Source organism: Pteropus alecto, unplaced genomic scaffold, assembly GCF_000325575.1.
Source record: "Pteropus alecto unplaced genomic scaffold, ASM32557v1 scaffold15, whole genome shotgun sequence".
Taxonomy (NCBI): domain Eukaryota; kingdom Metazoa; phylum Chordata; class Mammalia; order Chiroptera; family Pteropodidae; genus Pteropus; species Pteropus alecto.
In genome coordinates this window covers 1,571,915-1,593,221 of record NW_006436286.1, presented here as the reverse complement: position 1 = coordinate 1,593,221, position 21,307 = coordinate 1,571,915, and the positions used below count along the sequence as shown (strand labels likewise).

General features: G+C 48.6%; 1 protein-coding gene across 6 annotated transcripts; it reads right to left on the bottom strand.

Moving 5' to 3' along the window:
• Nucleotides 1-3,327: 3,327 nt before the first annotated feature.
• PALB2 (partner and localizer of BRCA2) lies at nt 3,328-21,301 on the bottom strand. 6 transcript variants are annotated; one of them, XM_006912522.3, is made up of 13 exons: nt 21,187-21,301; nt 19,580-19,639; nt 19,345-19,447; nt 16,092-17,540; nt 13,472-14,289; nt 13,053-13,124; nt 11,943-12,104; nt 11,123-11,208; nt 10,711-10,872; nt 9,330-9,446; nt 7,352-7,439; nt 5,031-5,179; nt 3,328-3,808 (listed from the first exon to the last, which is right to left on the bottom strand). In XM_006912522.3, exons 1-13 carry the CDS (start codon nt 21,232-21,234, stop codon nt 3,601-3,603), a joined length of 3,522 nt encoding a protein of 1,173 aa, XP_006912584.1. In that variant the 5' UTR covers nt 21,235-21,301; the 3' UTR covers nt 3,328-3,600. The 6 variants fall into 6 exon arrangements, 4 of the variants coding, with proteins under 4 accessions (XP_006912584.1, XP_015445416.1, XP_024903043.1 ...); XM_015589930.2 differs by having other exon boundaries at nt 11,123-11,193; XM_025047275.1 differs by lacking the exon at nt 21,187-21,301 and adding an exon at nt 20,874-21,180.
• Between the last annotated feature and the right edge of the window lie 6 nt (nt 21,302-21,307).

Below are 21,307 nucleotides of genomic sequence, written 5' to 3'. Positions count from 1 at the left end.
GGCGCGGGAAGGTGGCGGCTGCGGCCACGGCCACGGCCAAAGCCGCGCAGGGCTGTCCTTCCCTAGACACTAGTCATTGACACGAGAGACGAACTTATTTCATCTATGCTGTGAACGTCCTCAAATACGTTTAATAACAAGTGTTGATACTGCGATTCTTCCATGGGTAATACAATTACTTAATAGATCAAAAAACAGTATAAAATAAGAATGTGAACATGTCTATTTAACTCTATGACTAATACATGTGGGCACTGCGATAAAAACCACATGCATGTTTTAAAACCTAACAATATATAAAGCATATAACTGACAACAACAGGCTGGGGGTGGGGAAGTGTGTGTGCTAATTCACCTACATTTCTTAGCAGGGAGCCCAAGGATATTTACTGAAATCCAAACATAGAAAACCGACTCCAAACTCTGAGTAATGCCTGGGTGAACCATCCAACAATACCTTCAGTTCTACTTGTTTTCATTTTCGCTAACTTGAAGTAAAGCACAACGCCTTTCTTTTAAAAAAGGGTGCACCCTGTGATCCTCTGCAGTAAAACTGTTTCTGAGTGTTCACTGAACACTCGAGGATCCGCCGTGTGCCAGTTGTCCAGGCTACAGCAGCGAGCCTGTTTTCATAGTTTACATTCCAAGGGGAAGAGAGGCAATGGACCAAGAAAATGTACTTCGTTCCCCCCCCCAAAAACTCCAGGAAGTAGCGATAAACACAATGAAGAACAATAAAGCAGGGAAGGGCACAGGGAGGGAGTACAGGTGTGTCATTTTGGACAGAGTGGTCCGTGAATGAAGGCCTCGCTTAGGAGGTATATTTGATTTCATCGACGAGGAAGGAAGCCACCTCAGGAATTCCCTGCTCTGGTGAGGCCACCCGGGGTCTCGGGGCAGTGCTGGCTATCGCCGCCAGGCTCCCCGCACTCTGGTTTTATCAGCACCAGGTCACTACCTCAGTGGCTGGAAGAGCGCCTGTGCCACCTATTCAGAGTGGGCAGTGAATATGTGGCCGACTCCATTCTGAGTGGCAGAAAACTGGCATCTAAAATCTAAATGGATCTGGGCTCATAAGATCCGTTTAAGTCCCCAGTGGCATACCAGCCTCTCTGATCATAACTTCCTGGCTACCTTTGGGCCAGAGCCATGGGACAGAGCCATGATGGCAGCATACAGCATTAGCAGGACTCAGGAGGAGCCTGAGTAACCCCCTTCCCCTGATCTATCTGTATTTCTGTGTTCCTTTTTGTTAAACATAATAAATCACCTTTTACTTAAATGACTAGTTTGAGAGAGCTAGTTTTCCCTTCAGCAGAGCAACTGCCGGCCCGCTATGGTCACTGGGATAGAAAATTCAATATTAAGACTGAGATGAGTCCTTAGCAGGTGGGGAAGATTTAAGAGAGGACACTGGTGCTTTTCCCAGTGGCCCCATCAAAGGCTGTGCAAGCATAAACACGTCGGCTTCCTGCACACATCACCCCACCAACCTGGCAGCTGTCCCTCCCCACTTCCAGCCCGTTGTCGCTATTGACCCTGCCTGTCCCGTTCCCCTGGGACCATGCACCACCATCTTCGCCCTCTCTTTCCTCACATTTGAGTCCATAAACGTGCCAGTTTCTCCTGCGCGGGCCTCGTCCACTGGCCTCTGCATCTCTAACACTACCGGTCCTTCTTCCTGTCAGTCAAGCTTCTTGGAAAAATAATTTATACTTTCAGTCTTTAATTCTCCACTTCCTAGTCACCTGCTAATCCACCTGAACCTAGATTCTACTCGACCCCCCACCTCGCAACCACCGAAGCTTGTCATACAGCTCACACCGCTGCATCTTAAATTGTCACGTCCGATAGATATGCCTTTCTGGCCAGTCCTTTCCTGCCTTGCTCATGGCTCTCATCTCTCCCACTCATCATGTAGACACTGGCCCTCAGTGCCTTGGTCCAGGCTTGACTTTAAAAATACAAGTTTTCAGAACTGGTTCACTCACTGCAGAGGTTTTAATTCCCACCTGCACCTGGCCCCAGTGTCTTCTCCGAGATTCACAGCCCTGTGTCCAACTGTCTAGTACCACACGACCTGTAAGCACTCAAGTGAGTTCTCTTTCCCGTGTCCCGTTTCTGACACCATCACCCACTAAACCAGACATACGAGACTCCTCCATCCCTCTAATCACGTATCTGCTTCTTCCCCCTCCACCGCCCGCCTGCAGAATAAAGCCCAACGTTGTTATCATGCCCCCCAAGCCCACCACTTTCCCAGCTTCCCGACTCGCTCCCGCACAGCGTCTCCCGGGGCATCGGGCTGTTTGCGGTGCATCGCACGCCACCCTTTCCGCCTGGACCACCCTCTGCTCCTGCTCTGGCCCACAAAGCATCTCTGGAGCGACCTGTGTTGTGCCAGCCGCCCATCCTTTTGGCTCCCACAGCAGGCCCTGCACACAGTGTTAATCCAAAGCAGAGTTTACCTCATTGCTTTGTACGGTTGTCCTTGTTGCTGTGTCCTCCCGAACAGCAGTGGTCTCACGGCAACCACCTTCACACCTACCACGTCAGGTCTGTGCCGGGCTTTCGTCCAGCCGTTCCTGAACTGCATTAGGGCTTCACCCTGCTCGGTTTTCCTAATCCTTAAGTCAAGATAATATGCGTTTCTCAGGATTCTTGAGTTAATTAAGTCTTTGTGAAAAGCTGTCTCTTATCCATGATGTGCTCGCAAATCAACTATTTCTCACGTGATGTCAGGATGTCATTTGTGGGGACAGAATTAGTATAGGAAAGTTAAATCTTTTATGTAAATATATCAGAGGGTAACAATGAAGTTAGCAAAAACCGGTAATCATAAAAGGGTATATTTAAAAGAGAATAGAGCAAATAGTTACATCACATGGCTCGTGAACATATACTCTCGATAAGAACATTAAGCAAATAAATCCTTGTAGCTGGGGATAAAATTTCCAGACCTGCCACGAGATTAAGACTTTAAAAACCCATCTCTCCCGTCACCTAGGCAACTGTGAAGATGATGGACTCAGTACAAACGTGCTGCGGACTCAGAGTGACCAGTGATAACGCTGCCACTTGGGCCACAGATGTTTGAGAAGGAAAAAGGACATTTCTAAATTGGCATGTTTCAATGGCACCTGTGTTGCTTTCAGTGGGTGTGTGAAAATAAAGTGTTACAAATGGCAAGAAAAGATTGCACACTAGTATAGTAAGTTAACTGAAATTTACACTTACTCTGCAAACGTCAACTGTTCTAGTTGTAAAAGTTAGTTCTTGTTTCTGAAAATGATCTTAATAGGATGAGGAAAAATATGCCAAGCAGAATGTATCAAAATAAATATTTATTCACATTTGAAGCTTTATGTACACTTTTAAAAGCGAATGTGCAGATGAATTACAAAAATCACCCTAAAGTCCTTCCCCCAAGTACAAATGAACGTGAAAGATCAGAAGTGTCACCACCACCAGAATAAAAGGTCTGAATGAATGAACACAAGCCATTATTCTGAATGTCAGGCAGAGAGTTTCCTGTATAGTTACAGCCCCAGGAAGTGCCAGGCGGCCAAACACGTCCAGAACACTGCGTTTCTGCCTCCCCTAACTTACCAAATACACAAATATGCTTCCATCTTTTCGTCCAGCCAGCAAATGAGAATGTGTTCCTGACCATTTTACAAAAGACCAGCTCTGGCCAGAGACGGGCGGAAGAACAGCGCAATGACCCAGAAGTAAGTTCCACACGGCGACCGTGCCAGAAGTCAACACCGCCGCTGCAGAACTGTCCCTCACGTCGCCTTCCAGGAACCTGATGCCAAGCACAGAAAAGACAGCTCAAATCACATATCCAAAAAAAATGTTTTTTTTTTGTAGGCCAAAACCATGCTCCCCGTGGCCACAGGAAGAAAAACTCCCGGAACTACAAACGCCTGTCTGCGATCCTGGGCTGCTGGCTGCTGTCCCGCAGTCTGGGGCATAACCGCACGAGCGGGGCCTGCCTGCCTCTTGGTGCGTCTTGTATTCCGTGCAGCCCAGCTCCCCGGGGCCTGCCTTCCACCCTTCGAAGTAGCCAGGCTCAGGCACCCTCAGTGTCCTCGCTCTTGCTAGTCCCTCTCCTTGGCAGGCTCTCAGCCCAGGTCTCAGCACGGCTGGGCTTCTGTCCTTGTTCAGGCCTGTCGCCTCTGCAGAGAGCAGAAGGCCACAGCCAACCACCTGGGGCAGTGCACACACGTTCTGCTCCCGCGGCCACATGCCGTTTTATCCTCCCATACCCCTCACTGTCTGAGATTACCCCGCCCCACACTTGGTAGGCATCTCCCACGAAAACGTAACGAGAAAGAAATCTGGTTGCGTTTTAAGACGGCGGCTCTGCAGTCACCTACGTGGCTTTGGATTCCAACAAAGTAAGAGCTGTGTGGCTCTGGGCAGGTTATTTACTTCCACCCGTAAAATAGGGGTACGGTGATGTGAGCGCCCACTTCCCAGGGCTGAGGGGTTTCCTGCGGTAGCACAGCACGTGACACACAGGAAGTGATGGATGAGCATGAGGTGTCATCCCTCATGGCTCGATCACCAGCGCCCCGCACAGCGCCACCGATAGACGGGTCTTCTCGCAGTTGGCGGTGACTGCCCATGTGATGGAGGCCACTTAGATGTCACAGTAAAGAGACCTTCCTAAAGTACACTTAGAACTTAATGGGAAGAACATAAAGTATGAGGTTTTTTTATTGCAGAGAACACTAATTACCGTTTGTATTTAAAATGTTTTCGTTATGGGAAAAAGCATGGCTTGAATACACGTAAGACACCTGTCCAGCACCGGACAGGTGAGGCTTAGGACACAGGGAGCCTGAGGTGTGACTCAGATTTACTTCACGCCGTCCTTCACCCCACTTCCTAACCTCGTTTACCATCACCTCCAGTGTTTCCTGTTTCCATTCATCTGAGTGACATAGAAACATATGGTCTTCACGTCTGCAATGAGTGCCTTTCAAAATGTCACACTCACTGGCCAGCAGTCACACACTTGCCTTCCAGTCTGCCCTCGAGGAAGACAGTAGAGCATCACACCCACATTCAAGGTCGTCTTAGGGTTAATCGCAATCAGCTGAAACACAGGGCTCCCCGACGGCTCACTCTCTTTGGCACAGGGATGACTCAGGACGACAAACAGGAGCCCCTGATTTAGGAGAAAAGGTTGTAAGCAAAGAAATCACCAAGAGGATGCTGGGAAAAAGAATGGGCTGAAGAACCAGGGAGATGGTCCGCTCGTGGGAAGCTGGGTTTCCTCGCCGGCTCTCCGTTTCTCAGGCTTGGCCCGGGGCTCCCGTTAAGTTGTCAGCGGCCTTCGCAGGCGTGAAGCCAGCTAATGCATCCGTGTCCCCCTCCTCAGCCAGGGAAATGCCAGCACAGGAAGAGTCCTCAAACTAGACACGCTCATTTGTCATGCAGAACACACTTTCACATAAACACGATCTTACAAGTGGTGATGGAATTTTAGGCTGGTCTCCAGTAGGTTATTTATTTACATTTGTAGAGTAAGGACACCAAAAAGAGACATCATCATAAATGGTTGTTTCTGTAGGAAAATGTGTTATAGATCTCTCCCAGCTTTTAAATTACATGCTCTAGTAACATTATTGCATGAAGACATATGTCACACATCTATGCACACATGTCTACATGTATGTTACGTGTTAAAAATAATTGTCTTTGGGGGTAAAATGGGGAAAATTATACACACGGCCATCTTAGAATTAATAACATTCATTTCTCCTTTATACTTTTCCAGAATGACTGAATTTTTACAATGAGAACGGACTGCCTTTATAATTCGAAAACAGCTGAAAGTCAAAAAAGTATTAAGTAGGGGTTGGCAAACTGTGGCCCATGAGTCGAAGCTGGCTCGACGCTTATTTCTATATGGCCCATGAACCACGAATGGCTTTTGCATTTCAGAATGGTTGGGAAAGAGAGAGAGGAAGAATATTATGTGACATGTGAAAATCACAAGAAATTCAAGTTTCGGAAAGTTCTGGGGAAAGGTTCTTGTCTGAGTTTCACTGGCACGTAGCCGCACCACTGGTCACATGCTACCTCTGGGTGAGTCTGGGCGACAGCAGCAGCATGGACTAGGCACGACAGACCCTGTGGCCCGCAAGGCTGGAAATATTTACTACCTGGCCCTTTACAGAAAACGTTAACCGATTCCCGCACTAAACTGGGAACTGTTATTTCTAGAGGTTGGCTTCACGGGGAACTTTTACTTAACTTATCTGTCTCAGCGTTACATGTTTGAAAAGCAAATAGGTATTAATGTTGCAATAACGAAAATATAAATTATTTAAATGCAGTCTACTAGGTAGATTTAATACTTCCAGAGATGAATTCAACCGCCTTACTTTTGAATGAAAAGCGCCTCGAGACCATGTGACAGGATACCTGTGACCACACAACCTTTGAGTTCACTTCACAGATGCTGCCGGGCTGGGAGAGATGCACCTTTTGTGTTCAGAGCCTCTGGGAGCCGATGTCCACAGTGCTGAGTTGGCCACCACTGCCTCTGCTCCTGGCTCAGCGGTGGACACACAGGCAGCCACCCCCAATGCCTAGACAACTGCCCCACCCTGTCCATGGGCCAGACCGGAAACCGGCCTAGTTATACAGACTGAGACGCAAGGCTCATTTCTCTAGGCAGCGATCCCCAGCCTTTGTGGCACCAGGGACGGTGATCTTGTGAGTATCTAACGCCTGATGATCCAAGGCGGAGCTGAGGCGGTGATGCCGGCGCTGGGGAGCGGCTGCAAATACAGATGAAGCTTCGCTCGCTCCCCTGTCGCTCACCTCCTGCTGTGCGGCCCGGTTCCTGACCGGCCAGGTACCAGGTCTAGGACACTAAAGCCTAATGGAGAAACACGGCCAGGACCATGTCGTTGTTCGCTCTCAGGCCAGTGGGAAAGGTTCTTGTCTGAATAACCTTTTTTGTCTCTGTGCCAGTGAAACCTTTCAGACAAGAACCTTTCCCGCAATTATTCATTCATGTCTCAAATGGCAAGGTGCTTGGGAGCCAGCTCTGATAACGGGCACGACGTTCCTCGCTGCAAATTCACAGCTAGAAGTAAATGTCTGCCCCTACGTGACACGGCCAGCGACTCTACTAAGCAATCGTATTGCACCAGCACTTACTTTCACCCAGACATTTCGAGAAAGGACAAACACTGCTATCTAATTTTGAAAAAATAAGCAACGGAGGGGGAGGGGGTCAGCTAAACCCTACCTAAGGTATCGTGCTCACTTAGTGAGGCCACAAGTGACACACGGAGACACACAGGGGCCCCGGATCAGCACTTACCATTTCCGAATAGGCTTTGTGACAGACGGAAGCTTGGTAGGAATCGCCAATGTGCATCTTTTTCAGGAGCTGACCCGTTTTTAAATTCCTTAGACACCAAAAATAAATAAGCTGATAACACTCTTCCAGCAAATTGGTTCTCACTAATATTCTCTTATGTATTACAGCATCCTTTAAGAGGGGACCAAGTACCTTCGTTTTGTTTAGTTATAAACAGAGCTGAAGACAGAACTATTGTTTAACTTTGCCAATGGTTTAATGTGATAGTTTAGCTTTAGAGCGAATCTGCTATGCCATTAGGGAGAAATCTGCCCAAATTCCAGGAGAAAAGGTTTCCACTCTCTCATTTTACTTAGTCTTGAAAGTGAAGTCTTAGTCTTTAGTCTGTGAAGTCTTAGTCTTTACTTAGTCTTGAGGCACATGGTATATCTCTGTCATTATGAGTTTGTCACGATTTCTGTTATGCCTAACTTTTCCATGGAACACGATGGTCGGGAAAGCAAATTTGGTCAGGTGAGAGACGCCACCTAAAACTGACATATAATTATGTCTCCCTGGCATCTGCTCACGTCAGAGCTGGACCAAGGTAATGAGAGAGAAGGGAAGACTGAGCCGGCATGAACAGTGGAAAAAGGAAGAGAGGAGAGCAGAGGGCGAATATGAAAAGAGGAAACGGAGAGCGTCGGACCCGCTCCGTAGCTTCACTGCGGGCTCACCACACTGACTGACAGCTGTCCGTCATGGACGCTCCGTAGCTTCACCGAGGGCTCACCACACTGACTGACAGCTGTCCGTCACGGATGCTCCGATGAAGAATGTCCCGCTGCCTCCCACTGGCCACGGATAATGTCCGAGTTACCTTTCACGGCATGCTGAACCCTCATAAACGCAGCGCTGCAACGCTGAATCACGCAGGGCTCCCTGAGTTGGGGTCTCGCTGCCCGCGCAGGGTATCATGCATGTCCCTGGCTCCATGCCTCTGTTCCAGCCGCCCCTGCCACAGCCCTCCACATCACCGCCCTTTCTCGCCCCCCACTGACTAGTGCCCACCCGTTCCTTACGGCCTGGATCATGTCCCGCCCCCTCCCAGCTGCATGAGCCCACGTGAGATTCCCTCCCACCCCGTCTGCCCAGTCAAATCTCACGACCAAGGCCACAGGTACTGCCCCCATGCCTCATGTCTCATTTGCTACAAACTTAACAGGGTGTGAGACATTCATTCAACAAATACATCTGAACTTTCTACAGCCCAGGTACCGTGTACAAAGCTGAACACAAGCTAAACTCTCACGTAAGGAGGCGAGGTTCTCCTGATGGGAGGGGGCCCGGGGTTAGTGCCTTTCCCCAAACCCCAAGCACTTGTCCAGATGTCTGCCACCCGGACCTCGTGTGACCTGTGAAGGAGTCTGAGGGCCGGCGGTCAGCTCTCCTTCGGCCCTGCTGGGTGGGGGCCCCCCCTTCCCTCTCCTGGTTGCTGCGGTCACTCTGTCCATCGGCTCTCTGAGCCAGGAGGCCAGAGGCATTCAGTCACGACGTTGGCCACCCCGCGTGCAGATGGGTCCTGCTCTCCAACTAGATGCCTAAGGTCGAGGGGCTCGCCTGGTGAACCCCAGTACCTTCTCCCTTTTCCTCACTCTCCAGTGCCTTCCAATGCTTGTTTTTTTAGCCTTTTGTCCAGAGTTTATAGTTATTTGAGGTAGGAGAGCTGGTCTGATAGAAGCTGCTCAGTCGTTAACCGGAAGCAGAACAGTTTTTGACAGTAACACCACATTTATTTTAAAATAGTCTACTTAGACTAATCTTTTTCACGATGTCTGAATATGATATTCTTGTTAAGACAAGTATATGACACCTGACAGTAAACACACAAAAATACGATCATACTTAGAGTCTCTGATTTTATCCTTACAGCCCTGTGACATGAGAGGCACGTCTTACATTACGGATGAGGAAACCGAGGACCTGAGCGGGAACTTACCAAATGACAATGCTGTTCGTTACGGTGGTGCTGAGCAGGGCGTCCTGCATCCCTTGAACCTCGACGAAAGTTAGTATAGTCTCTTCGGGGGGCATCAAAAACCGTTTTTCTTTGCTTCTGCATTTAAAACAGTATTGAAAATCAGCACTTTGTACCAAAGCGGTTTCTAAGTAGCCCTTCTACGTATTACTGAACTCTGTGTAATAAACCTAATACCACAGAAAAGTGTCAACCAGAAAACATGTAGCCTAATTAAACTTTCTGTAATGAACAGATATTACTTTAATATTATCTGCCTAGATATACTGCAAGCACCTTGAATTCATCATAGCCAAAATTACACTCGCCAGCTCTCCCCTGAAATCTCGTGTTTCTTTCCAAATTCCTATCTCAACGAAATGTACCACCATCTACCCAGGTAACCAGCCCAGAAACCTGGACCCTGTCCTTGTCTCTTTCCATAACCACTCAGTCACCGAGTCCTAGTGATTTCATCACGCCCTCTCCCTCAGGCCTGCCAGCCTCTCCCCATCTTCGTTAACACTTTCCCAATTTAAGCAAACAGCTCTGTCTCTTGTCTGGATGACTGCGACAGGTCGTGAGTAAGTAAGGCAAACGAGGTCCATGCCCTTGGTTATTCGGAAAGACAGATAAGTAACCTGTGTAGCGAAGTGTAATGTGTATACGGCAGACACAGAGGATGCTAAGGGTTCTGTTTTCCACGTGCTGGATTTGGGGTAACCACAGCAGGTGTACTAAGTAGGCCTGCAGGTCTAGAGGCCGAGGAAGGGCTGGGAGCTAGACATGTATGTTCCAGCAGCCGGCCACTAGATGGCGATCGAATGAATGGAAACCAAGCCTGTGGAAGGACCGCCAGCTCTCCCCTGAAATCTCGTGTTTCTTTCCACATTCCTATCTCAACGAAACGTACGGCAGACACAGAGGATGCTTTCCACGTGCTGGATTTGAGGTAACCACAGCAAGTCTACTAAGTAGGCCTGCAGGTCTAGAGGCTGAGGAAGGGCTGGGAGCTAGACACGCATGTTCCAGCAGCCGGCCACTAGATGGCGACCGAATGAATGGAAACCAAGCCTGTGGAAGGACGAGAGTGTCAGGGTCTGAGGCCGTGGAACCCATAAGGGACACACAGCGATCAAGCCAGAAGGAAGGACACGCCCTGCCGGCTGGGCCTCCCCAGCACTGAGTTTCTCCCAGCTGCGCCCAGCTCCACCCCTAAACTCTTCCACGTGCCAGTGCCCAGCGGACCCTGCAAAGCCACACGAAAGCACAGAAGCCAAGACGCTGTGGAGCCGACCTGCTCTGACACCCTGGGGTAAAAATCGCTCTTCTCTGACGTCAGGGGCGACCAGGGTTTCCTCACCCTCCGTCCTCCGCGAATGTCATGACTTCGACCTGCTGATCACAGAGCGTCCCACGGCTGCTGGCGAGCCTCCTCTTGGTCAAGCCGAGCACGGCTTGTATGTGCCCAGAGCTCAGGAGCACCTGCTTTCCGCTTTCGCCATCCGAGGGACAAAGTAACGCCCTAAACCCGACACAAGGAGAAATGTGGAGAAGCGGAAGTGAGCCCTTAACAGGGAAGGATGGGGTTCAAGTTTACACAGAAACTTTAGTCCTGGAAGTCATTCTAATGATAGGTTTTTCTTTAAAAAAACAAATCTTTTAGACCTAAAGTGACATTCTCTCAAGACCCAAGTCTATGCTGTAATTGGCACTCAGAACAGGCTGCCAGCGACAAAGGTAAAAGGAAGAACCAATCCTTGAGAATTGCACACCTGATTTCTTGGATTTCCAGATTCCCCAAAGCCACACACACGAGGTCGCAAACGTCGGGCACGGGAACGATCTGTAACACCGGAACCTGGATGAAACGAGCCACAAATGTATTCGCTCGTTTCCTTTTCAGTTAATCTACATTTTCCAAACTTGGTTGCATCCCTTTCTATTCTCGCTGTCCCAGGGTGGTTTCCCACATCCGGACAAATGTGAGGAGGGTCAGCACACGACCCCTTTGATGAACCGTCAACCTAAACGAGCGTCTGCTGCGGCGTTTATTCCGTGCAATCTCCACCTCCAACGACAGAGGGGAGTAAGCAAATTCCGGGAGGTGGATGAACGGAACGTTACGCAGCCATTTAAAATAAGTCTGTCCCCTGAACAAGCACTTGAGTGCCACCATGCAGAGCAGGGCTAGAGAACAAGAACGAAATTTGCTAACACAGTAGATCTCAAGTGTTCTCGCCAAAAGTTAAAATAAAGAAAGGAAAACAGGTAACTGCGAGAAGCTGGATGTGTTGGTGAACTTCATCGTGGGAGTCTTCACAGTGTGTACGTGTATCGAATGATCACAGTGTATGCTTTAAATACTTCACAATTTTATTTGTCTAGGATAGCCTTAATAAAGCTGGCAAGTGTACATGGGCTCACTGTACAACTTTTTGTACGTTTGAAAATCTTCATAATAAAATGTTGGGGAGGTGTCGTCTGTCTGTCCCATCTTCCATGGTCACAGATCCTGTTTGTGGTAAGCTGCCCACCTACATTATCACGCAAAGGACTGCAATGACCTCTTCCGGTTCTTAGGTTTGGACTCACCTCTGTGAAATGCCAGGAATAGATTTTTTCCCACTGCCAAGTATCCAGAGGTTTCCAGAGAGAAACTGCGTATTCACAAGCAGTTACGATACACGGCTCTTTGAGACCAGCCACATCCCACCACAGGGCACTCACGTCCACGGCACAGGGAGCTGACGGGTCCTGACACAGAACAGCAACAACGGTTACGCAAGACAGACACTCAGGGTCCCTTTCGTGAGATGAATGCGAAGAGGGATGCATTACATGGGTTAGATGAAATACCAAGTAAACATAATTAAAGTTTTAGGCAGGTCGAAATAAAAAGCTTTGTGGGTCTTGTAATTGGTCATACATACTCATATCATGATATAATTTAAAAGTACAGCTGTGGAATGGAATAGATTCGGATTTAAGCACAACAGACAGCCCATAAAAACTTACCCATTTAGAAATTAAACATCCCAGGGAACCGCCCGTGGGTTGAAACAACATACTATCGCCACACAAACAGCAAGGGGCGTGGCAGGCACCCAAGCGCACAGCGTGTGGCCAAAGCGAGGTTTCCCCAAAAATGTGTTATCGCAACAGCATTTATCAAAAAGCAAGAAAGACCAAATAAAGCAAGCAGCTCAATAAAGTGAGGGAAAGAACAATGGAAGACACACGATGAAAAACAGAAAGAGTTAGTAAGGACAAAAACAGAAATAAACCAAATAGGAAACAAGAAAACCTCCACTGACGATCAATACAACCAAAAAGTCGTTTTTCTGGAAGACCAACTGAATGGGCAAACGCCTCAAGTTTGGTGTGGGAAAAAAATATTTTTAGAAATAGGGGCTGGAGGAGGGAGGCTTAACTGAGTACACATGGACAAAAGAATGGCAGATACACACACAATGGCCTGACTATGAATTTCTTCAGGGGATGACCTCAAAATACAAATACAGGTAAATATCGTGAAAAACAAAGAATCTAAATCTGTTCTTCTCAATCTGTTCAACAAAGTTAATTGGACAGTTTTCTATTAAGAATGAGAAGCCATCTCGTTAAATGATTCTCAACTTCCCCATCAATCCATTACATTCTTCCCATGTGACACACAAGACAGTATAAGGTAAGCCTTCTGACCTTTAACCTTGAAACCAGTTGCAGGTCGCCCGGGACTACGCTGTCACAGGCAGGAATGTCTGCTATGCCAGGCTGTGGGCACAAAAGTCGCACCATTAGTCTACACTTCCTGTGCGCTGTCCTGCATCACATTGTCTAGTTCGTGCTTTATTTCCTCATACGTGTTGTTATCGCGTTGTCTATTTTAGGTGGCAAACTGCTTCACTGATGACAAAGAGAGAAGGCCGCCCCTGTTTAAAAAATCTATTTTTTAATTCACCTGAACTTCCCCAGAATGAACTTAATGCTCACAGTAAAATCACGTCAAGGAGACGTGTTAACAAACACCGAGGAGCCACTGCGAGAGGCGTCGGGCTGTCCATGTTCACTAAGGGACTTCGTTCCTCCAGAGGGCACGCCACATAGGAAGCGGACTGTACCTGTTGGACAGAATGCTGCCATGGTTCCGGGTGCGCGTGTCTGGAGCACTGACTGTCTTTGAAAGTGAGCGACTCAATGGGCGGCAGTGTTGCTCGGGGCCCAGAAGCACAGTCACAGGAAGGCCGTCCTGGCGCGTGCAGGCTGCTCTCTAATTTTAGTGGGCTGGTGCGAGTGTCACACTGTCTACAGTCACCAGCGAGGCTGACTGTGGCTCTCGAGTGAGAAAGCGGGGGTGTGGAGCGGGAGTTCCCAGCCACGTCTGCTGCCACGGTGACACAGTGTGCCTGGGAGCCAGGGGCTGGGGTAGTGCCTAAGATGGGGAAGGCGGGGGAACACGCGTCTGCCGCCGGCCTGTTGTCCTCACCGGGCGTGATGGTACTGACGGGCGTGAGCAGTACCATGGACGAGGACAGGCCCTCCTGAGCTTGGCGTGTGCACCCTGGCACTTTGGGGTGCGCTTGTACCGGCAGAGCAGCCGGGCCCTCCTCGCAGTGCCCCGTGTCCAGACCGATCTGTTCAGGGGCCAGCCCCTCCGCCGCCGGGCACCGCCCCGCTCTGCGCTGCCGTCTTCCGGCCATCCTGCATCGCAGAGGCTCTATCGGCCCCTCTGAGCAGCGCTGCAGCTTATTGAGCTTAAGAGGTCCGAAGTCCTCATCGGGTAACTGAAAGTCTGTGATTTTCAGGAAAGACAACAGCTGCTTCGACCTTAGCACTGCATCCTTAGGAGACGGAACACTGAAATCGTCACCATCCGAAGCTGATGCAGCATGATCGCTGGAAGGAAGGGGGTCCGCTTTTTGACGGCGAATTTCCTTTCCTAAAATAGAAAGCAACGATGACGAATACCCATCAAGGTACGTGAACGCCCAACAAGGAGTGACTCCCCGAACCCCGGCAGAGAGCATCGTGTTCATTATTTTTCCCACCCGCCATGCTGCAGCCTCGGTGAACAGCGCAAAACTCAGTCGCGGGTGGGCGGTGGGCCAGCTGCTCCCTCTGCAGCACCCGAACCGGCGTGGTGCCGCCAGCATTGGCTGGGGAACGGAAGACGGTGGTTGGGTCGCAGCTCGGCCACTGGTTTGCTGTTACCTGGGGCCAGTCAACTCTCTTCCTGTCCCCTCGTCTCTCCTAAGGGAACTGGACTCAAAGTCTCTAAAGTCCTTTCTGCTCTCCAGCTGATTCCAACAGGCTACAAGAGGACAGCCTACAAGATGCTGGCTCTTCTCATTTAAGAGAACTCGGCCCCCTTTCCAAGCAAAGTTATTTACTACCCTTAAAACGACTGGACTTCTATCCCATTAGAAATGTAGCTGCAGCCATCACCTAATAAATAGACAAACCGTGGCACGTCTCTACAACGCAACAGTGCTCAGCCATAAGAGAACGGAGCACTGATACATGCTACGAGCTAAGACATGGAAGGTCACATATTGTATGATTCCACCGATATGACATATCCCATGTATGTAAATCCAGAGACAGTACCAGCTGGTTGTTGCCAGGGGCTGCGGGGAGAGGAACGGGGAGTGTTTCACGGGTATGGGGTTTCCGTTTGGGGAGACAAAAATGTTTGGGAACCAGATCGGATCATTGTTGAGCATTCTGAATGTACTAAATGTCACTGAATTGTTCACTTAACTTAAACTGGTTAATGTTATGCTATGGGAAGGTCACCTCAAGAAAAAAATTTAATGTGGCTGTAGATTATTAAAATCGCAGATGACTTTAAAGTATATAAAAGAATGTCTGTAGCTTATTACTAGATGACCCTACTTTAATTAATTGTAGCTCATAGAGCAGAGCCTGTGTCCACGGGTAGAGAGCAGCTGGCTACCTGTTTTTATAAATAAAGCTTTATTGGGACACTGTCACATTTACATGTCATCTGCAGCTACTTTCACACTACTGAGTAGCTGTGACGGAGCACAAAGATGCTGTTTACCGTCTGGCCTCCTATGGAAAGTGTGCTGGTCTTTAGCGTAAAACCAGTGTGAATTGTCTAGTTTTTAGGCTTAGTGGATCAGATATGATAACTCCTGAGTAAATGAATAAAAGTTTAAATTATAACGTGTCACTTTGCTATCTTCCAAAATCTTGTGTCCCACACACCTCAGAGAGACTATATTAAATATTTTATCCAAAAAAAGCTGCTCAGACCTATTGTTTTATCGTGTGATCACTCCTGAGTTCGTCAGTGACCTCCGGCTCTGACACGCATTTCATTTCACTTCAAAAATACTTCCTGTGTTAGTTCTAAAGCTTCTATCCATGGATCAAGATTATGTTGTACCTGAACAAATACTAACTTTAGGTAAACAGCCAATACGTTTCCTTCTTAGCGTCAAATTTTTCAACCACGTTATTGAACTCTGACACCACGCAGCCAGGTTTGAATCCTGGCTCTGACGTGTCAATGAATGACAGCACTTCAACCTCTTTGTGCCTTAGTTTCCTCGTCTGTATAGTGAGGATGAAAACAGGCTACTTAACGCAGGGTTGCTGTGATGATTCGACAAGTATCTGTACATTTAAAAACTGCCAGGCACATAGGAAGTGTTTGCTGCCATCATCGTCCCCATCACCCCCCACGCCCCGATTTACCTGTGACCCTCTTCTTACCATGGACAATTGCTTTTTCATCCTGATCTTTGTGCACAGCGACGTCTCGCTTGGGCCTATTAGCACCTGATGTCCCAGAAGAGTGCAAAAGTGGTCCCTGATGATCTAATGTAGGGGTACGGACTGACTTCCTTTTTCCTCTGCGTCTCCTACCAGATGGCTGGGTAACCGCCTTCTCAAAGAAGTCATTTTTAGGGGGCCCAGCGGGAGAGCTGATCTCAGTTGCTGAGGGAAGTTTCTGAAAAGGACTTGAACTTGGCCGTCGTGGGGATGGATCAGACATCCTAATTTCGCTTTGGTTAGCGTCTCCATTGGACAAGTTCACATTTGTAGCAGCTTCCTTATTTGCATTTTTAAACCCTTTCTTTTTGACACCCAAATGACTCTGAATGACAGCCTCCAGGGCTCCCTTCCTCTGGAAACTTGACATGCGTCGTGTTATTCTAATGTAATATTCTGCTGGGAAAAGAAGGCCTTCGAGTGCTGTGCAAGAATGTGTTTGGTTTCCTGTAGGAACAGGAGAGACTCCTTCCAGGCCAAGACTCTCAGCTCGACTGAGACCTTCATCTTCCTGAAGACTTTCAGTTCTGCCGTCAGGAGCATTAGTGGAGGATTCTGGACACTTCTCTGTGCAGTTCTGTTCTTTTAGGTGTTGGTCATTATTTGCCAGTAAGGTATCATAAGAGAGTTCATCTACAGGACGTACATCATCTGCCTCTAAGTTAGGGCTTGTAGGCAGCCGGCCGCTTGCACCTGAAGCTTTATTTATCTCTGGGTCACCTGTAGAGACAGCCTCTTTTTTGTAGTGTGCCTCTGTGGTTACAGGTGAGGTAGGGCTAATGTCTTCTAAACCGTGAGCAGTAAGTTCAGAGGCGCTTTCAGAAGGCTGATGTTGAAGGCACTGAGTGTGACCGCTCTCTGCTGGGGCGGGCCAAGGAAGCGGAGCCGCCGGGGAGCAGCAACTTCCTGTCACGGGGGCATCCACGCCGCCCTGCGGTTTGGCAGGTGGGGACGTTAACACACTCCCTCCGCTCGTTTCTGTAACCGGCGCTCGAGAATCTGGAACATCAGACGCAGGCCTTGGAAGGCCACTTCTGATTCCGGTTTCAGGGGTTCCGGGGTCCCCTCTCTTGGCATCTTCTTGCTCTTTTAGTCGTTTTCCAGAGAGCACGCGCGAATCGGAGTCAAAGCAAGAGCCTCCCTCTTGTGAAACAGGTGCTCCCTCCTGCTGCTGCCTTCTCGCCGACAGCTTCCTCTGCCTTTTCTCACGGTCAGAGCCATGGAGCCCGAGGGCCAGGAGTTCCTGGGTGTCGTCTCTTCTCTGTCCCTGGAGCCCTTCCACTGGGCCGAGTCCAGCGACAGAAGACTCAGGCTCAGCATCTGCAGTTTCTCCACTGAGGTGGGTGTCGATGCGTAACGTGTCACACGAAGATACTTTAGTTTTGTGCTCTGAGGAGAAAAAATTACGGGATTACTATTTCTCTTTAGAAACCAAAGTATTCTGTATTTATTTTAAAATACTATATATAACTGTCACCAAATATTTACTTAAGAGTCAACGGTATTTCATTCAGGCAGAGCAAAATTCAAGTTTTGAACAATCCAATAAACTATAATAATTTTAAGTAAATGTAAACAAGTACAATTGTGCTAGAAAAAAATGACTTTTTTAAACAAAAAGGTTATCTACTCTTCATTGCGGTGATCTTTTTAGTTTTTTTGCCAACTTTAAGGTACAACCGACAAAAATTGTATATGGATCAGTTTTACAATGCGATGTTCTGATATATAAAAATACTGTCAAATGTATGTGAAATGAAATAATCAAGTTACATACCCTTCATTTCACATACTTTTTTGTGCGTGTGGTGAGAACACTTAAATCCTCTCAGCAAATTTCAAGTATACAATACACACGTGGTATTACCTGTCATCTCCGTGCTTGCTATACATCAGATCTCCAGAACTTCCTCTGCGTAAGCGAAACTCTGTACCCTTTGACCAACGTCCCCCCATTTCCTCCATATTTCATCTTATTTTTTTATTTCGTGTCTTTTTTTGGCTTAAATAATTTTAGTATCTATTTCAATAGCCTCCAATTTTACGATTACAAATTACCTAAGTATCAATAAGACCAGTTTTTCTGAGTATTTCCAGTCAGACATGTTTCTCTCTCTGTCCATATGTAGAAATTTAATTAAAAAAATCTTTCCAATAATTAAGCAAGAAATATAATTTCAAAAGTTGGGTGGGGAAAAGAGCACCTATGTAAACGATCCAACTGAAAGTGTAGTTTATTGTTCACAGAATGGGAAGTAGTCGCGAACCATGTATCTGATAAGGGCTGAATAGCTACGACACATGAAGAATTTTTAGACCCCAGAATGAAAAGACAAATGGCCTAATTAAAATACTGGCAAAGGACTCGAATAGACATTTCTCCAAAGAAGATATAAAAATGGCCTCCAAGCACACGAAAAGATGCTCAACATCATTACTCACTAGGAAATGCAGATCAGAACCACAGTGAGATCGTGAGAACCGACAAGGCTGCAGAGAACCCAGAGCCCTTCTGCGCTGCAGGGGGAAGCACGATGCGCAGCTGCTGCAGGAAACTGTGCCGATGCCTCAAAGACGGGAACGGTTCCCATACAACCTAGCAAGTCCACTCCCAGCTACACACCCCCGAGAAACGAAAACGCGGCTACGCGAACGTCTACGTGTGAATGTTCACTGTAGCCTAATGGCCCAAATTCCTAAGAGCCAAAAAGTAGAAACAACCCAAATGCCCACCACCTAAAGACTGGATGACTTATGGAACACCTGCACAGTGGACTGTCATTCAGCCGCAAGAGGGAGTGAGTGCTGGTGCATGCCTGGATGAATGCTCGGGTGGGTGACCTCTGAGAACACTATGCTAAGGGCAAGAGCTAGTCACACAAGGCCACCCACTGCATGGTTCCTCTTATAATAAAATGGCCAGAACAAGTTAATGCATGGAAACAGAAAGTAGATTAGTGGTGGCCAGGGATTAGGGGTGGGATGGGTACGGGATTTCTCCGGGGACGGTGAAAACAGTCTGGAATTAGACAGTGATGATGTTTGCACAATCTTGTGAATATACAAAGAACTGTCAAATTGGACACCTTAAAGAGTCTACTGCATCCTTCTCTCCTGTGAGAAAAAGAACCACAGCCACACATGCCAGGGAAATAAATACAAATGCAAGCATAAGAGAACGGGCTAGCTTTACCTGAGTGGGTTAGCTGTGCTGAGTCTTCCTGCTGGACCAAAGAGTCTTGTTCTTGCACAGTTTTCTGAATAGAATTCTTGACCTTCTCAGCTCTTTGGGCACGCTAGAGAAAGCAAAATCAGCTCACAGAATAAATTTAACGGGGAAAAAAGTTTTTTAAAACTTCATTATGAAGAATTGTTTTTCTATAGCTGGTACTACAATACCTCCACGTCGGAGAATAAGACCGACTTACCTGAAGGCGGGCCAACGTCTTGCTGTATTCCCTTTTCAAGAATGCTAATTTTTCCTTCAACTGGAAGAAGAAAAACACCAGACAATACTGAGCAGGTGGACAGGAGTCAGAGGACAGGGTACAGAGCCTGCCAGACGTGAGTGTGCCGTGCTCCGCGGGCCCCTCGGCACGAGGCAGCAGAGGGAGCAAAGCTGGCCCGTGCTGCTCCCAGTTCTCACGAAGCACCCAGCCCTCTGCTGTCTCAGAAGCTCTGTGCAGGCTGTCCCTGTCACTTGCCTCCCAGCTCACCTTGCTCGTGCCTACCGATTCCTCAAGTCTCAGTTTAGATACCCATTTTCCTGGAGTAGATTTCTAAGTCCTTCTCCAAATCCAGGATAGACACCCCAGAGCTCCCCTGTGCTTCCTTTATCACAGTACTTATAATACCAAGCTGTCTGTTCACTTGTTTGCCACCCACACCATGAGTTCCTGGAAGGTAGCAGGAGCCCTCAAGTTATTGGCCCAGGTATCTCTAGCACCTGGAAACAGATGACACTCCTATGTATCAGTTGTCGTTCCAGGTGCTAGATATACAGTTACATGTGGTGAATGATACCGATAACAAGAAAACAAACAAATGAGATGATTTCACATGGTTACCGATACCTGGATAACCAGGGTAATGTGAGAGCCCCTTATTGTGGGAGTGGGCTTCCTTGGGTAGGGTGGCCAGGGAGATGTTGCTGAGGACCACCATTTGAACCCAGACTCAGAGGAGGAAGGAGCTGGCGAGGGAAGACCAGAGGCAAAGCAGTTTGTCCAAGACCACACAGTTCATGGACAGCATGACTCTAACCCATGCAGTTTAGCCGCAGTCCGCGCTTTCAAATCCGCGCTAGACCGCTCTCGCGGTGTCCTATGCGGCACCACGCTTATCGGTATCTGGCAGTTCATCTTGCCTTGTAAGTGCCTTTTCTCACCCCCACTGGGATAAGAGGACTGATGAGTTCATGAGCATCAAGGGCAGGGCGCAAGGCCTGGAGCCTCCGGCACAAAGGAGTTCACGCCAAAGTCATCGGCCCAAGCACAAGGTGGCACGGAAAGGGGCAGTTAGAGAAAACACTGGCATTGTCGTAGAAGCAAAGCGGGAATGAGCTCAGCCTCTCGGCAGACTAAGACGTAAAGAAACGATGGCGCCTCCATACTACAGGCTACTGTACAGAACTTAAAAAAAAAATGGTAGGTAAACATGTCCTAACACGGATGTCGGACTGGGAGAAGGAAGAGGGACGCCGCAGGATCCCGCAGGGCATACCCCGTTCCAAAGGACACACATTACTTCCGGGGGCTAGAGAGGCAACCGCACCCCTCCGCACCCCCGAACGGATCTGCAGGATCAGACCGTGAGGAGGCTTAAAGGGTGCGGGGGGAGAAGCCAGGGCGGTGCCAACCGGGGCATCGGTGCCCGGATGCAGCTGCGCTTCCACCTCCGCTCTCCCCGGGACCCTCGGGCCAAAGGGCGGAGGTCAGAGGTCAGAGCCGCCCCGGACGGCAGGGGTCACGCGCCGGCCTAGAACCCCGGGAAGGAGGTCAGAGCTCCGCGCCAGCCCTCCCCGCGCCCCCGGCACCTTTTCCTTCTCCTCACAGCTGAGGGGCTTTCCGGGAGCCTCTTCCATCGGGCCGGCGGCCGAACGAGAAGAGTATCTGCCGCTGGCCCCGGGGCTGCCGCTGCCGGCCCCGGGCACGGGA

Bases quoted from the DNA above. Each gene is read 5' to 3' on its own strand.
- PALB2 (XM_006912522.3), bottom strand. From the start codon at position 21,234: ATGGAAGAGGCTCCCGGAAAGCCCCTCAGCTGTGAGGAGAAGGAAAAG. The intron at 19,640-21,186 runs GTGCCGGGGGCG...TTCTTCTTCCAG, and splicing joins GCTGTGAGGAGAAGGAAAAG to TTGAAGGAAAAATTAGCATT. The intron at 17,541-19,344 runs GTAAAGCTAGCC...TTTTCTCCTCAG, and splicing joins AGCACAGCTAACCCACTCAG to AGCACAAAACTAAAGTATCT.